The 18,877-nt window shown below is 42.6% G+C and overlaps 1 protein-coding gene across 1 annotated transcript in view; it reads left to right on the top strand.

The window, feature by feature from the left end:
* Nucleotides 1–10,824: 10,824 nt before the first annotated feature.
* The window catches only part of LOC115428136 (voltage-dependent T-type calcium channel subunit alpha-1I-like), a 432,180-nt gene continuing 424,127 nt past the window's right edge, over nucleotides 10,825–18,877 (top strand). The window contains 1 exon segment of the mRNA XM_030146986.1: nucleotides 10,825–10,932. Within this exon segment, the coding sequence (XP_030002846.1) occupies nucleotides 10,840–10,932 (93 nt within the window). The 5' untranslated portion in view covers nucleotides 10,825–10,839.

Raw genomic sequence — 18,877 nt, 5'->3', positions numbered from 1 at the left:
AATGTCCACAATAATAGACATTCTATAGACTAAATGTCCACAATAATAGATATTGTATAGACTAAATGTCCACAATAACAGACATTATATAGACTAAATGTCCACAATAATAGACATTATATAGACTAAATATCCACAATAACAGACATTATATAGACTAAATGTCCACAATAAGAGACATTATATAGACTAAATGTCCACAATAAGAGACATTATATAGACTAAATGTCCACAATAACAGACATTATACAGACTAAATGTCCACAATTATAGACATTATATAGACTAAATGTCCACAATAAGAGACATTATATAGACTAAATGTCCACAATAAGAGACATTATATAGACTAAATGTCCACAATAAGAGACATTATATAGACTAAATGTCCACAATAAGAGACATTATATAGACTAAATGTCCTCTAAAACTAACGTTTATTTGAAACATAGTATAACAAACTATTACATGACCAAAAACAAATTAATTTGAGCAAAGAAATGGTCTGTTTTGAATGTCTGGGGTCATCAGAAATTTCTGAAGTTAAAATGGGGTCATGAACCAAAAAAGGTTGGAACCACTGACATATATGTATTTGATGATTTGTAATTGATTTGTATTTCTATTATATTTACTTTAAATATTATTTCAGTTATATCATATGGAATTTTTTTCTTTTTCGGCTTCTCTCCTGCACAATGATGTCAGTTGTTTGAATGTTTGTTTTGTTTTTTTTTTCCTCTTGCTGTTTATGATGTGCAGATAAAAGAAAAACTAGAAAGCGCTCAGAGAGCGCAGACCTCTGCCAAAGCAGATCACCCCCCCCCCCCCCCCCCCCCGGATCACCACCAAAATGTAATCATTTGTTCCTTGTGCCAGTGTCAGTATTTCCTGAAAATCCCTCCATAACTTTTTGAGTTATCTTGCTAACACAAACAGACAAACCTCGATGAAAACAGAACCTCTGCCGTTTCACTTGGTGAAGGTTATGAAAAATATAGAATATCCTTACCGGTTGACTTTTTTTAAGTAAAGCTGTGAAACTCTTGTCCACTACAGAAGACAAAAATGCATTGCTGGGTCTCAGGAGAATATGTATGTGCAAAACATTACCGATATTTACTAAATGTGGAAAAAACAGAAGTGTGTAATGTCGGTTTTTCCATTAAATCACAAATGCGATGATTTGTTTATTTATTATCGCGAGATGACACGAGAAGTCATTCCATATTTGGTAAACCTGACATCAGTCAACATGGCCCATACTGACGAACAGTGGTAGGTGGTCTATAGGGGGCGCAGGAGAGCACAGTTTAAAAATGCATAAAGAAGAAGAACTATTTAACTCTTTCAGTGCCATGGGCCGATTAAATCGGCTTTACGAATACAACCTTTAAAGTGCCACGGGCCGATCAGATCGGCTTATTTGATCGCCATATTTGTGTACAAAAAAATCCACCCCCATTTCTTCTCACATTCGATGACGTTCTTTCAATCTTCTTGCAAATTACGATCAGTAATGAATCGGTTGCGTCCAGTGCGTTTTGAATCTAAGTAGCAATCGGTCGGATGTTACCGAGCGGTTTTTGACCAAGGAAGAGCTCGCGTTTCGTTTTCTGCTTGGGAAATTTTATGAATGAATTTATGAATGAAATCATATGCAAATTAGATGGCCATTTTGTAGTAATACCGTAAACACAGCGATCTGTCAAAACAGTCCCATCTGCTAGAAAATGAGTTCTGATGACGATTCAGACTTCGATTATAAAAACGACGCGGAATACTGAAGAACGGCCAAATTCTGTGGCACTTTTAAGGCTTATTAGCCCCTTAACTGTCTGGCACCGAAAGAGTTAAAGATGTTAATTTAGGCAGAAATGTACGGAAGAGGATTAGGGCCACTGGAAAAGAAAAATAGGTCCAATATTTTTGATTTATGATTCTGAGATTAAAGACAGAACTCGGACTTTATTCTCAGAATTCTGACTCTTAAATATTTTTTTAAATATTGTTCTGAGATTAAAACTCAGAATTCTGCGAAAAAAAAGGCAGAATTTAGACCTTTTTTTCTCGCAGAATTCTGACTTTAATCCCAGAACTCTGACCTTTTTCTCATAATTCTGTTTAATTTTTTTTTTTAATTATTGCTCTGAGATTAAAGTCAGAATTCTGAGGGAAAAAAGGCAGAATTCAGACTTTTTTTCTTAGAAGTCTCACTTTAATGTCAGAATTCTGACTCTTTTCTCAGAATATATATATTTACATTTTTTTCCCGTGGCCCTCATCCTCTTCTGTAGAAATGGATCTGAATCACAAGAGGAAAACTGTTATTCTGACATCATCCTCACTATCGGTGCTGTGGTTCGTGTCAGCTTTGACTGAGGTTGTTTTGAACTGGATTTAGGAGCATTATTGTTTGTTTTTGTTTGTTTGTTTGTTTGTTTGTTTGTTTGTTTAGCAGCAGACACCACTGATATATATGTGCATCCCTAAACAAAACTATCCAACACAAGAATCTGAATATTATCCACGCGTCAGTGTTAATGAGATTAGTCTGTAACCCTTACAGACCCAAACAGCCACCACCATCTGCTGATCTGAACTGTTTAACACCTGCTGACCCACTAATCCTATCAGTACATGTCAATAACTGCTGTCAAATACAGTTCTTCAGCTTTTCATGGTCATCAGATATGACCCATTTGGACTTTCAGAGGCTCCGTAGTTACCGTGGAAACACTGTCATCTTCTACAGCGCTGATTCTCCAGTCAAACCCATGCAGTTGGATCAGTGACGGCAGAACACACTGGGCTTATGTTCAGTTCAGGACAGATTTCATTGAAAAAAAGTCTCCTTTTCTTCATTTTTTTCTGTTTTGATTCAATAACCTTTGAATTTACTCTGAGCTTTTATGAACGTCTACAGGATCGATCAATTAAACATAGGAACACAGATGATTTTCCCAGGAAAAATGCTAAATTCAGAAGATAAGAGTATAATAAATGGTGATAAACCACTTAGGAAAGGTTAAATTGAGAGAAAAATTCCTTTGGGAAGTGCCATAAAAGTCTCAGTGGGTTTTTATGGGTTAATCCACTGAACCATGTGTGTGATATTCTTAAATACGTGCAGCGTTTCCACTCTTCAGAACAGGACGTGTCTGCCACAGTCTGATGAATTTTCTATAATTGGGCTCAAACACTCAGATTCAAGGTGAACTGCTTCTGTTCTGTGGGTCAAAGGTCACTGTAACCTGACAAAACAAACAGGAAGCTTTCTTCTGCCTTTATGAAGGGTTTTCCTGCCAAGGACTCATTAGACTCACATCAGTCCAGTCAGAAGTCAGTGGAACATTCCAAACAGCCCGAATGCCTTCATGAATACCTTTAACCCATGAAGACAGAGCTGGGCGAGTTCACCTCTTTGAACCTTCCTAAGTGATTTATCACCATTTATTACAATATTATCCTCTGTAGTTTGCATTTGTACATTAAAAATCCTGTATTTTCTTATATTTAATTCACTGATCATGTTCATTAAAGCTCAGAATACATTTGAAGGTTGTTACGTTAGAAACAGAGAAAACTGAAGAACACATGACTTTTGTCTCCAGTTTTTCATCAGATCTGCCAAACCTCAGTCATATCGTCAGTATCATGAATCTGTAAGTCTTTCTGTCATTCCTCAGCTGAATCTCTTCCCTCACAGTGGACAGTTTCACGTCTACTCCACCATAAACTAACCATGTGTTTACATTCAGAGCCGGTACGTCACCAGGGCCTAATCAGAAATTAGTCGACATGCATTTGGAAGTGGAGCTGCCAAAGAAATAGAGTCATAGTTTAAAAAAGGCATTTTTTAACGAAAATAATGTGCTTTTATGAGATTAGTTGTAATAGTTTGAAAATTAATTCAACAGAGTTTTCAGTCACAAACATCAGCTTTCACGTCTGTTGGCCCAGACGAACGCCCTCACAGAAGGTTCCACGTTCTCCATGAGATGAGCGGGTACGACTTTATTTCATAAATTATTTATTTTTCCCACCTGTTTGTATTCTGGGAATATTGTGGCTTTATTCTTGAAATATTACGACTCATAAAAGTACAACATTATTTTGGTTCATTAGAGTCCAAAAAAATCTGCCGAAGCATGCCACATTTCCACAGATATTCCACAGCACACAGTGGGATTGTGTCCAAATCAAAGGCCTTTATTACTTCATGGCAGTCTGTGAAAATACAGCCAGCGGGTTGTGACCTGTGCTCTGCACAGGGCTGTTCTCACTAGTGAGGTGTTATTTTGGTTGAATAATGACTTTTTTTTTTTTAAACTGCAACTTTATTCTCATTCTATTCTGCTTTATTCTCATTCTATTCTGATTTATTCTCATTCTATTCTGACTTTATTCTCATTCTATTCTGCCTTTATTCTCATTCTATTGACTTTATTCTCATTCTATTCTGACTTTATTCTCATTCTATTCTGCTTTATTCTCATTCTATTCTGCCTTTATTCTCATTCTATTCTGACTTTATTCTCATTCTATTCTGCCTTATTCTCATTCTATTCTGCCTTTATTCTCATTCTATTCTGCCTTTATTCTATTCTGCCTTTATTCTCATTCTATTCTGACTTTATTTCATTCTATTCTGACTTTATTCTCATTCTATTCTGCCTTTATTCTCATTCTATTCTGACTTTTTCTCATTCTATTTGCCTTTATTCTCATTCTATTCTGCCTTTATTCTCATTCTATTCTGCCTTATTTCATTCTATTCTGCCTTTATTCTCATTCTATTCTGACTTTATTTCATTCTATTCTGACTTTATTCTCATTCTATTCTGACTTTATTCTCTTCTATTCTGACTTTTTTCGTAGTGACAGGTGTTTTTACTTCCTTATGTGGCGTGTTGTACATTATTTCGATGTTATTCTGTTATTGTTGGCTGCTCTGCTCTGCTATGCTCGGTCTGGTGGTCTGGTCCACTTTGGGTCAGACTGGGCTGAATGTGGAACCTGAAATAGAAGGAGTGTGACCCTGGTCCGTCCCAGTTAGAGGTGCCTCCTCCAGTGTGTTCTTCAGTGTGGGCTGTGGGCGGTGCTGTCTGAGGTCGGATGCAGACGTGTTGGTGTGCAGATCTTCCCCTTCACCGTGTTCAGCTGAGGAACATCCGGAGAGCGTTGGTTTTCCACACTGCTCCCTAACGGCTGAACATCTCCCTCTACCCCCCCTTCTGCTGCCGCAGATGAACGTACACAGCTTTCATTGAAAGCCGGCGCTAATGTGCGCAGTTAAAGGTGTGTTTGTGAGCGTGTGAATGTGCTCACGTGTAGGTGATGAGTGTGAGCGCGCACGTTTGCACGTGCACGCGCCTATAGTTGCGTACATTTGTGTGTGTTGAGGAGTGGGTGTTTGTGTGCACGTGTCGGTGTGTGTGTGTGTGTGTATTTGTGCATGTGTTTTGCCCACTCACAGCCTATCTTTATCCACGCTGTGATTTTCCACTGTAGTTCCATGTCTTTGTTGGAGGTTGAAACAGGGCAAAGACAAACACAACACAGGGCTGAACCATTTCAGGGGAATTCTGTCTGCTTCACATCTGAGCTCAGGTGCATTATTCTAATGTTATCCTCTGTCTTCTGTATTTTATCCGTGGAAATCAGATATTTTCCTGTATTTAATTACTGATTATGTAGATGTTCATAGAAGAGATTAAAGTTGAAGGTTATTATATTAAAAACAGAGAAAACTGAAGAAAATGTGACTTTTTCAGAAAAGTACCTGTTTGTCAATAAGTGAACATAACCCAGTGTGTCCATCCACTGTCTCTGATCCAGCTCTTTGTACTGGTTTTACTGGGGAATCACTGCTGTAGAAGATGACGGTGTTTCCACAGACACACTTATGATTTTGTTCTTTATTATTCATTGACTTCTTATTTTATCTGTTTTCACTTTTCCTTCAGTTTTGTTCAGTTTGGGGCTCATTTTGTTCATGTTCCTTATTATTATTATTATTATTATTTTTTTTTTTTTTGTGGATTTAATATTCACTTTGGTTCATTTTATTGGTTAATTTGGCATTTTTACTCAATTTATTCATTTTTTATTTAATTTTAATAATTTTTTTATTTATTCATGTTACTTAATTTTTGTATTTTATCTTATTTTTTTATTTATTTTATTTATCTCACTTATGATTTTGTTCCTTTTTATTCATTTTATTTCTTATTTTATGTGTTTTGTTAAATGTTTGCATTCATTTTTTCCTTCAGTTTGTTCAGTTGTGGCTCATTTTGTTCATGTTCCTTATTATATTATTATGATTTTGTTGATTTATTTTTCACTTTGGTTCATTTGATTTGGCAATTTTTGCCAGTTAATTGTTTTTTGATTTCATTTTAATCGTTTACTGGTGAATCGATGTTGTAGAAGATGGTGGTGTTCCACGGTAACTACGGAGCCTCTGAGCGTCCACATGGGTGGTGGACGTTCAGGTTTGTGGTTAAACCTGGTGGTGTTCTACTCTGACAATGACCGTCCCACTGTCGCTCACTCTGGTCAGTCCTCTTCTGTCCTGAGGGTTGAGTTTTCTGCTGCGCAGGAACACCAGCACCGTAGGGCCCCAGGGTGGACTGGACCTCCTGGGCCCCAGGGTGGACTGGACCTCCTGGGCCCCAGGGGGACTGGACCTCCTGGGCCCCAGGGTGGATGGACTCCTGGGCTCCTCCAGGTGTGGACTGGACCTCCTGGGCTCCTCCAGGGTGGACTGGACCTCTGGGCTCCCCAGGGTGGATGGACCTCCTGGGCCCCAGGGTGGACTGGACCTCCTGGGCTCTCCAGGGTGGACTGGACCTCCTGGGCTCCTCCAGGGTGGACTGGATCCTGGGCCCCAGGGTGGACTGGACCTCCTGGGCTCCTCCAGGGTGGACTGGACCTCCTGGGCTCCTCCAGGGTGGACTGGACCTCCTGGGCCCCAGGGTGGACTGGACTCCTGGGCTCCTCCAGGGTGGACTGGACCTCCTGGGCTCCTCCAGGGTGGACTGGACCTCCTGGGCTCCCCAGGGTGGACTGGACCTCCTGGGCCCCGGGTGGACTGGACCTCCTGGGCTCCTCCAGGGTGGACTGGACCTCCTGGGCTCCTCCAGGGGGACTGGACCTCCTGGGCCCAGGGTGGACTGGACCTCCTGGGCTCCTCCAGGGTGGACTGGACCTCCTGGGCTCCTCCAGGGTGGACTGGACCTCCTGGGCCCCAGGGTGGACTGGACCTCCTGGGCTCCTCCAGGGTGGACTGGACCTGGGTCCCCCAGGGTGGACTGGACCTCCTGGGCCCCAGGGTGGACTGGACCTCCTGGGCTCCTCCAGGGTGGACTGGACCTCTGGGCTCCCCAGGGTGGACTGGACTCCTGGGCCCCAGGGTGGACTGGACCTCCTGGGCTCTCAGGGTGGACTGGACCTCCTGGGCCCCAGGGTGGACTGGACCTCCTGGGTCCTCCAGGGTGGACTGGACCTCCTGGCCCCCAGGGTGGACTGGACCTCCTGGGCTCCCCCAGGGTGGACTGGACCTCCTGGGCTCCTCCAGGGTGGACTGGACCTCCTGGGCTCCTCCAGGGTGGACTGGACCTCCTGGGCCCCAGGGTGGACTGGACCTCCTGGGCTCCTCAGGGTGGACTGGACCTCCTGGGCTCCCCCAGGGTGGACTGGACCTCCTGGGCTCCCCCAGGGTGGACTGGACCTCCTGGGCCCCAGGGTGGACTGGACCTCCTGGGCCCCAGGGTGGACTGGACCTCCTGGGCTCCCCCAGGGTGGACTGGACCTCCTGGGCCCAGGGTGGACTGGACCTCCTGGGCTCCTCAGGGTGGACTGGACCTCCTGGGCTCCTCCAGGGTGGACTGGACCTCCTGGGCTCCTCCGGGTGGACTGGACCTCCTGGGCTCCTCCAGGGTGGACTGGACCTCCTGGGCTCCTCCAGGGTGGACTGGACCTCCTGGGCTCCTCCAGGCCTACTCTTGGTGTTGCGGGTCCTGCTGGCTGCGTTCACCTCTGCTCAGAAAGGAGCAGGTGTAGCGCTGGGACAAACAGACGTCCTCTCGTTTGTTGTATTTTTTAATCCCTCACAGAACCGGCCGGTGGGTGATGGTGAGCAGTGAAAGTCACAGTGTGGGACCAGACTGCACTGCAGTCCAAACCTGTAGAACGTAGAAAGCAGGAGGTACTGGAGTGTTTTTGGGAATCCTACTTTAATAAGTCCTCATCTACTGAACACAAAATACAGACTGAATGAAGCTGAATATAACCCACACTACATACATTCTACTATAGTTTTACAGACACTCATCTTGTTGAAGCTTTGGTCACATTTGAAGAACATTTATAGTTTAGATTACTCAGAATCAGTTATTTGAGTAGATAAGTCTTTATTTTTTGTTGATGAAAGGTTCATTTAAAACCAGTTTATTTATTTTTCTCATCAGTGAAAGAGGGCGCTTTCAGTTTATATTTTACACAAAATTTAACTACATTTTTTTTTCATTTTTTTGTATATACAGTTAAATATCCTCCTGAGACCCAGGAGAATGACCATTTTCAGCTTTTTTACATTAACAATTGTCTTGATTGGAAACTGCATATGCAAGTTTTTTCAGATACAAATAATTCTTATTTATTTATTTGTTTGTTTATTTGTTTTTTGTTTGTAATTGAATGTCTTTTGCAATGGACAGCCTTTTTAGAGTAAAACTGTCCAACGTTTGTCCCCTACAGAGGACACAAATGCTGGGTCAGGAGGATGTGTTCTGTAAATAGAAACAGACACCTTTGACACAGGAACTAATTTGGCCTCTTTTTTTTTTCAGTCCAAAATGCTGAAGTGAGAGTTGGGGGTACTTGGATAAAAAAAGTTCTTTCAGGGGTAGTCCACTGTAAAAAGTGTGAGCCCCACTGGTGTAAAGCCTTCATTACTGCGTGTCCAGTTCATTGTGCTTCCTAATGCAGCTCTGTGTAGGTTTACATAAATGAAAATACCACTGGGCAGTGACACAGTTCAACAGATAAATGTTTCATAGGCTCCATATAGTTCCACTACATGTGTTCATGTTCCATTCATATCTGCACAGATTTGAACACATGTAATACTGCGTCTCAGAGGTAGGGTTGAACACATCCCAATAGTTACCTCCGCCAAGGAGGTTATGTTTTTGCCAGGGTTTGTTTGTTTGTCTGTTTGTTTGTTTGTTTGTTTGTTTGTTTGTCTGTTCGTTAGTGTGCAACATAACTCAAAAAGTTATAGACAGATTTGGATGAAATTTTCAGGGTTTGTTGGAAATGGGATAAGGAAGAAATGATTAAATTTTGGCAGTGATCGGGGGTGGGGGGGCCCACGGGGTGGGGGGGGGGGGCACTGATCAGCCTTGGCGGAGGTCTGCGCTCTCGAGTGCTTCTAGTAGTAGTGTGACTGTCAGGACCTGTGCCTGTGTGACCCTCAGCTCCTCCTTTTCATTATCATCCATCAGATTCACCTGCAGGCGCTGCGTGGCTGCAGCCAATTACCTTCAGCCTATTTAAGGGCTTTGGTTTGCAGCCATGCAGCGCTGGTCATTTCTCCTTACCTCCTTTCCATAGCCCGGACATTTGTTCATATTCATCCACGGACTCTGATACAGGTTTTGTATGTTTCTTTTTCTGGACTCTGCCGTAGTTTTCATGTTAGGTTTTTTCGTTGTCTGGTTTTTTCATATTTTTGTTAAATAAACTTTTTTTTTTTTCCCGTCAGTACCGAGCATTTGAGTCCTCTCTTTTCCCCGTTGTGACAGTGACAGCTTGTTTCTAGCGTCATTTCATTGCTTTAGTCGTGTTAACGCTGCTGCAGATGAATGATAATCCTCACTGTAACCCTTAAAGACCCAGAATTACATATGTGCAGACTTCCAAAGACACTTTACTCTATATTTAACCTTTTGTAAGTGATTTACCACCATTTATTATTAGCATATTATACTCTGCATTTTGCATTTTTCAGTTTAAATCAGGTATTTTCCTGTTTTCATTTACTGATCATGTAGATGTTCATAAAAGCTCAGATTTAATTCAAAGGTTATTTTATCAAAACAGAAAAAAAATTAGGGAAAAAATTAGTTTTTGAGCAAAATTTGTTATTATGAATGTGTTAATGTGTATTTGTGTGTGTGTTTTGCCCACTCACAGCCCATCTGTTTGTTGGGAGGTTGAAACATGGACAGTATTTAGCATTTCTGTGGGAATTCTGTCTGCTTCAAATCAAGGTTGCTGTGTATTTATTATAATATTATCCTCTGTATTTTGCATTTTTCAGCGTAAATCAAGCATTTTCTTATATTTAATTCACTGATCATGTAGATGTTCATAAAAGCTCAGATTCAATTCCCAGGTTATTATATCAAAACAGAAAAAAGTGGTGAAAAAATGAGATTGTGAGCAAAATATATTATGAACTGAACATAAAAGAAGTCTCAACAACAGTGAAGGTCCACACAGGTCATAACTGATGTCGATGAAAAGCTGAGAAGCTGAATTTTACCTGAATTATTGAACAGGATAGATCAGATTAGAGGTTAAAAGTTTTCCATCAGTAGATTCTTCTGTTCCTGGTGGGTGTTCAGGGGTTGAAGGGTTCAAATGCACTGGTTTAAACATGACCTACACGAAGCATGTGGGGATTCTAGTACTTCCTGTTAAATGTGAGTATGTTTTACACTAGTTGGGTATATAAGGTGTCCTCCTGTTGGCTGCTGCAGTGTTGTGTCCTTCCATCAGCTGTTGTCCTTAACCTGTGCCTCCACATGGTTCGAGCGCGTCAGTATGATGGTGATCCTGTTGAACTGCATGACCCTGGGAATGTACCAGCCCTGCCAGAACATCGACTGTTCCTCAGACCGATGCCAGATACTACAGGTAAACACACACTAACACACTAACACACACTAACACACTAACACTAACACACTAACACACTAACACACACTAACACACACTAACACACACACACACTGGGAATGTACCAGCCCTGCCAGAACATTGACTGTTCCTCAGACCGATGCCAGATACTACAGGTAAACACACACTAACACACTAACACACACTAACACACACTAACACACTAACACACACTAACACACACACACACTGGGAATGTACCAGCCCTGCCAGAACATTGACTGTTCCTCAGACCGATGCCAGATACTACAGGTAAACACACACTAACACACTAACACACACTAACACACACTAACACACACTAACACACTAACACACACTAACACACACACACACACACGTGTTTCTTTTGTCATCCTTTCCACACGTCTGATCCCCCATTTGGCAAAAGATGCTTCTCCTATAAATAAAATAAATAAATAAATAAATAACTAAACTAAACTAAACTAAACTAAACTAAACTAAACTAAGCATGTATGTGCTGATAGTGTCCTCCAGGCTGTTGCTGTGTTCTCGTCGGTGGCTCATGTTGGTTTTTGCAGCAGCAGCAGGTCCAGTCCATACATGATGTCATTTACGCTGGTGTGAAAACCAAAGTGAAACTTCACCTGCTTTCACGTCTGACTCCGCCTCCTGCGCCTCTATTTTCTCTATACTGGATCTTACATGAAATGTCCACGGCTTCTACCCCATATCCACTGGACCCCCTCCACTGCTGGACGGGCCCCACACAAATGCCCCCCCATGAATCTGTCATGTTTAGGCCCACTTCTGGGCGCCCCAGCACAGTGTGAATTTGACCCACTTTTCCTCAAATGTAACCACATCTAGTCTGCGTCACTGGTACAAACCCAGTTAGGTCTGAATTCAGCCAATAGTTTAGTGCCACACAAACAGAAAAACTGAAGCACACCCATACCCCTAACCCTTTATAGACTTTAATATTCAGGTGGGCAGACCCCCTCCTCCCCTTTAGTGTTTTTTTGTTTATGCGTACATGTGAGTGCTGGTGTCGTGTTCTTGTTCTGACACACTTAGATTGGATATTATATGTGACTTTTTCATATTGTCATTGTTCTAATTTCAATAAAAAGAGTTTAAAAAAAAACAAAAACAAAAAGCCAGTACCCCTTGGCTCCCCTTTGGGGGTCGGGGTTATAAAGTACAGGAGTGCTTTCTTAACATTATTATTTTTGGCCCAAACAAAGGCCTGTGACCCACTGAAACCCACTGAAACCCACTGAAACCCACTGAAAACAGCTCTGACCCCCATTTTTTCGTGGTGACCCACCAGTTGAGAATCATGCTCTAGTAAGATGGCAGCAGATTTGGGAACAGTTTCCTATTTTTATTATAGTTTATCTGCGATAAGGCATCACCATAAAAAGACAAAAAAAGAACAATACAGGTACTGAACACATTATAATGTTCATACACTATATTTCCAAAAGTCTTGTCTCCTCCATCCCAGTCATCAGACTCAGCTGTTCCAGTCCCTTCCATGTCCACAGGTGGATTAAATCCAGCCCTAGGCATGCAGACTGCTTTTACAACATTTGGGACAGAATGGGTCTCTCTCAGGAGCTCAGTGAATTCAGCGTGGAACTGTGATAGGATGCCACCTGTGACACAAATCCAGTGGTGAACTTTCCTGGCTCCTAAATATTCCACAGTCAGCTGTCAGCTGATTAGAAGAAAGTTCAGTGAAAGGAACTGGGAATGCTTCAGCAGAACAAGACATTTGGGACAATTCCACGCTCCCAACTTTGTGGGAACAGTTTGGAGCCGGCCCCTTCCTCTTCCAACATGACTGTGCACCAGTGCACAAAGCAAGGTCCATTTGGACATGGAGGACAGAGTCTGGTGTGGATGAACTGGACTGGCCTGCACACAGTCCTGACCTCAACCCCATAGAACACCTTTGGATGAATTAGAGCGCAGACTGAGAGCCAGGCCTTCTGTCCAACATCAGTGTGGGACCTCACAAATGCGCTTCTGGAAGAACGGTCCAGAATTCCCATGAACACACTCCTAAACCTTGTGGACAGCCTTCCCAGAAGAGTTGAAGCTGTTAGAGCTGCAAAGGGTGGAGCCACGTCAGACTAAACCCATAGACTAGGAATGGGATGGACCTGACATTCATATGGGAGTCAAAGCAGGAGAGGGAATACTGTTGGATATATAGTGTAGCTTAAATAAGGATGTATATTAAACATGTCCTCAGTGTTCAGCTGAGGTCAACAGAGCAGGATATGTATCTGGACCGTCTGGTGGTTCTTATGCTCATTCTTCTCAGTGTATTTACTTTTTTTCTTAATCTATTTTCACTGAATCCCTTTGTCCTGCTCTGATCTATAAATATGTTTGTTTACTGTCAACATCATGTATTTTTGATCTGAGCTTCCACACAGTACAGACGTACAGTGAACGCACCGACAGAAGGCACTTTAACGGACGTACAGTGAACGCACCGACAGAAGGCCCTTTAACGGACGTACAGTGAACGCACCGACAGAAGGCCCTTTAACAGACGTACAGTGAACGCACCGACAGAAGGCCCTTTAACAGACGTACAGTGAACGCACCGACAGAAGGCACTTTAACGGACGTACAGTGAACGTACCGACAGAAGGCACTTTAACGGACGTACAGTGAACGCACCGACAGAAGGCACTTTAAACGGACGTACAGTGAACCCACCGACAGAAGGCCCTTTAACGGACGTACAGTGAACGCACCGACAGAAGGCACTTTAACGGACGTACAGTGAACGCACCGACAGAAGGCACTTTAACGGACGTACAGTGAACGCACCGACAGAAGGCCCTTTAAACGGACGTACAGTGAACGCACCGACAGAAGGCACTTTAAACGGACGTACAGTGAACCCACCGACAGAAGGCCCTTTAACGGACGTACAGTGAACGCACCGACAGAAGGCACTTTAACGGACGTACAGTGAACGCACCGACAGAAGGCCCTTTAACGGACGTACAGTGAACGCACCGACAGAAGGCCCTTTAACGGACGTACAGTGAACGCACCGACAGAAGGCCCTTTAACGGACGTACAGTGAACGCACCGACAGACGGCACTTTAACGGACGTACAGTGAACGCACCGACAGAAGGCCCTTTAACGGACGTACAGTGAACGCACCGACAGAAGGCACTTTAACGGACGTACAGTGAACGCACCGACAGAAGGCCCTTTAACGGACGTACAGTGAACGCACCGACAGAAGGCCCTTTAACGGACGTACAGTGAACGCACCGACAGAAGGCCCTTTAACGGACGTACAGTGAACGCACCGACAGAAGGCACTTTAACGGACGTACAGTGAACCCACCGACAGAAGGCCCTTTAACGGACGTACAGTGAACGCACCGACAGAAGGCACTTTAACGGACGTACAGTGAACGCAGACAGAAGGCCCTTTAACGGAGTACAGTGAACGCACCGACAGAAGGCCCTTTAACGGACGTACAGTGAACGCACCGACAGAAGGCACTTTAACGGACGTACAGTGAACGCACCGACAGAAGGCACTTTAACGGAGTACAGTGAACGCACCGACAGAAGGCCCTTTAACGGACGTACAGTGACGCACGACAGAAGGCACTTTAACGGACGTACAGTGAAACACCGACAGAAGGCCCTTTAACGGACGTACAGTGAACGCACCGACAGAAGGCCCTTTAACGGACGTACAGTGAACGCACCGACAGAAGGCCCTTTAACGGACGTACAGTGAACGCACCGACAGAAGGCCCTTTAACGGACGTACAGTGAACGCACCGACAGAAGGCACTTTAACAGACGTACAGTGAACGCACCGACAGAAGGCACTTTAACGGACGTACAGTGAACGCACCGACAGAAGGCACTTTAACGGACGTACAGTGAACGCACCGACAGAAGGCCCTTTAACGGACGTACAGTGAACGCACCGACAGAAGGCACTTTAACGGACGTACAGTGAACGCACCGACAGAAGGCACTTTAAACGGACGTACAGTGAACGCACCGACAGAAGGCCCTTTAACGGACGTACAGTGAACGCACCGACAGAAGGCACTTTAACGGACGTACAGTGAACGCACCGACAGAAGGCCCTTTAACAGACGTACAGTGAACGCACCGACAGAAGGCCCTTTAACGGACGTACAGTGAACGCACCGACAGAAGGCCCTTTAACGGACGTACAGTGAACGCACCGACAGAAGGCACTTTAACGGACGTACAGTGACGCACCGACAGAAGGCCTTTAACAGACGTACAGTGAACGCACCGACAGAAGGCCCTTTAACACTTCCACACATCTTTACAAATCTTCACACGAGTGCACATACATATTTTATTGATACACACAAAAGCACGGATATACACTTAAGTCACACACACACACACACACAGCTCTGTAGAACCTTGTAACGATTTATAAATGTAGGTACGGTGTCACATTCTTGGACGGGCTTTTGTTTTTTTTTTCCTTAAACCTTGTCCCTCTGTCTGTCTTATATTTGTTTTGTCCTTCTGTCTTATATTTGTTTTGTCCTTCTGTCTTATATTTGTTTTGTCCTTCTGTCTTATATTTGTTTTGTCCTTCTGTCTTATATTTGTTTTGTCCTTCTGTCTTATATTTGTTTTGTCCTTCTGTCCTCTGTCTGTTTTGTCCTTCTGTCTTATATTTGTTTTGTCCTTCTGTCTTATATTTGTTTTGTCCTTCTGTCCTCTGTCTGTTTTGTCCTTCTGTCCTCTGTCTGTTTTGTCCTTCTGTCTTATATTTGTTTTGTCCTTCTGTCCTCTGTCTGTTTTGTCCTTCTGTCTTATATTTGTTTTGTCCTTCTGTCCTCTGTCTGTTTTGTCCTTCTGTCTTCTGTCTGTTTTGTCCTTCTGTCTTATATTTGTTTTGTCCTTCTGTCTTGTATTTGTTTTGTCCTTCTGTCTTGTATTTGTTTTGTCCTTCTGTCCTCTGTCTGTTTTGTCCTTCTGTCCTCTGTCTGTTTTGTCCTTCTGTCTTATATTTGTTTTGTCCTTCTGTCCTCTGTCTGTTTTGTCCTTCTGTCTGTTTTGTCCTTCTGTCTTATATTTGTTTTGTCCTTCTGTCCTCTGTCTGTTTTGTCCTTCTGTCTTATATTTGTTTTGTCCTTCTGTCTTCTGTCTGTTTTGTCCTTCTGTCTTATATTTGTTTTGTCCTTCTGTCCTCTGTCTGTTTTGTCCTTCTGTCTGTTTTGTCCTTCTGTCTTATATTTGTTTTGTCCTTCTGTCCTCTGTCTGTTTTGTCCTTCTGTCTTATATTTGTTTTGTCCTTCTGTCTTCTGTCTGTTTTGTCCTTCTGTCTTATATTTGTTTTGTCCTTCTGTCCTCTGTCTGTTTTGTCCTTCTGTCTTCTGTCTGTTTTGTCCTTCTGTCTTATATTTGTTTTGTCCTTCTGTCCTCTGTCTATTTTGTCCTTCTGTCTTATATTTGTTTTGTCCTTCTGTCCTCTGTCTGTTTTGTCCTTCTGTCTTATATTTGTTTTGTCCTTCTGTCTTCTGTCTGTTTTGTCCTTCTGTCTTATATTTGTTTTGTCCTTCTGTCTTCTGTCTGTTTTGTCCTTCTGTCTTCTGTCTGTTTTGTCCTTCTGTCTTATATTTGTTTTGTCCTTCTGTCTTCTGTCTGTTTTGTCCTTCTGTCCTCTGTCTATTTTGTCCTTCTGTCTTATATTTGTTTTGTCCCTCTGTCTTGTCTTCTGTCATTATTACCTTGTGTTTCTTGGACGTTTGTCCTTTTTGGTTTCTTTCTGCTCATACAGACACATGAGGAACTCTGGAATCCACATGCACAAACCCATGTTCCATTGCTCGTCTTGACCCCCCCCACCCCCACCCCCACCCCTCCTCCCCCCACCCCCACCCCTCCTCCCCCCACTCACCTCGCGGTGACTCACTGCTAGCGTGTGGTCTTTACGGTGCATCGAGCATGACTTTCTCACGTCCGGCACCTCGGCAGCTTTCTCCGTCGTCGTTCATCTGGCAGGATCCCTTCACATCCATGTCAAAGGAGGCCTGAGTGGGTCTGAGGCGTGTGCACGAGCGTGTGCACGAGCGTGTGCACGAGCGTGTGCACGGATGCCTTCGGTCTGGTGGTTTGAAGTGCTTGTTGAATCACCCTGACGCTCCATGTGTTTTTTCACATCCTGACACCAACACACACACACACACACACACACACACACACACACACACACACACACACACACACACACACAGTGTAGATTGATTGGACTCTCTAGGGGAGGCGGCTGCTGAGTTGGACCTAATAGAATTTCTCTTCCCAGTATCTATAGACCCTATTCAATATCAGCATGGATTTAGTGGACTGCAGCTCCACGGTCAATGCGCTCCTTTTAGAAAATCCATTGTTCAATAGTCTGATTTCAATAGAACGTCCCCAGTGGGATCTATAAGCGCCCACAAACCTGGAGTGAAAGTCTTGAGCCGGTAGCTTTAGTCGTCTGTTGGATGGACGGACCAGAACCGCCCATCGCCTCAGTTTGGTTTGGTTTTTAAATGAAAAATAGTTTCATCAGAAGTTTGTCGGAGGGAACATTGCTGGAAAAATATAATTTGATTTTTCATAGCACCTAAAATGACAACTAAATATGTGTCCAGAGTTCCACCTTGTTGGAGAGAATATGGAGATGTCAGTGTAAATCGTGCAGACTTTGGTTATGTCCTGAACTTTCATCATTCTGGGATCATGCAGTGGTTTTCAACCTTGGGGTCAGGACCTGGAATTCAAGTGGGGTCGCCTGGAATTTCTAGTAATTGATTAAAAAAAATAAATAAATAAATAATAACAAATCTATGTTGAGTTGACAGAGCCAATCCCAATCCATACCAGACGAACTGCAGCACTGTGGTTGTGTTTGTGTCACATGTTCACTGTGGTCAGTTTCAGATGCTGCAGCTCTTTCATCATTCATAGTTTCAGTTCTAGTTTGTTCAGTATTAATTGTCCTCCTTGTAAATCCCAGCTGGACTGACTGGACAGATCCTGACCTTTAACCTACACCTGGATTTACTGCCTCTGTCCACAAGAATAGACATTATATAGACTAAATGTCCACAATAATAGACATTATACAGACTAAATGTCCACAATAATAGACATTATACAGTCTAAATGTCCACAATAACAGACATTATACAGACTAAATGTCCACAATAATAGACATTATACAGACTAAATGTCCACAATAATAGACATTATACAGACTAAATGTCCACAATAATAGACATTATACAGACTAAATGTCCACAATAATAGACATTATACAGACTAAATGTCCACAATAATAGACATTATATAGACTAAATGTCCACAATAATAGACATTATATAGACTAAATGTCCACAATAATAGACATTCTATAGACTAAATGTCCACAATAATAGACATTATACAGACTAAATGTCCACAATAATAGACATTATATAGACTAAATGTCCACAATAACAGACATTATATAGACTAAATGTCCACAATAATAGACAATATATAGACTAAATGTTCACAATAATAGACATTCTATAGACTAAATGTCCACAATAACAGACATTATATAGACTAAATGTCCACAATAATAGACATTCTATAGACTAAATGTCCACAATAACAGACATTATATAGACTAAATGTCCACAATAATAGACAATATATAGACTAAATGTTCACAATAACAGACATTATATAGACTAAATGTCCACAATAATAGACATTATACAGACTAAATGTCCACAATAATAGACATTCTATAGACTAAATGTCCTCTAACATTAACATTTATTTCTAACACAGTATAGCAAACTATTACATGATCAAAAACAAATTAATTTTAGTAAAAAAAAATGTCTCAG

This window comes from Sphaeramia orbicularis, chromosome 1 (assembly GCF_902148855.1).
Source record: "Sphaeramia orbicularis chromosome 1, fSphaOr1.1, whole genome shotgun sequence".
NCBI lineage: Eukaryota > Metazoa > Chordata > Actinopteri > Kurtiformes > Apogonidae > Sphaeramia > Sphaeramia orbicularis.
This window is presented reverse-complemented; position numbering and strand designations above follow the sequence as displayed.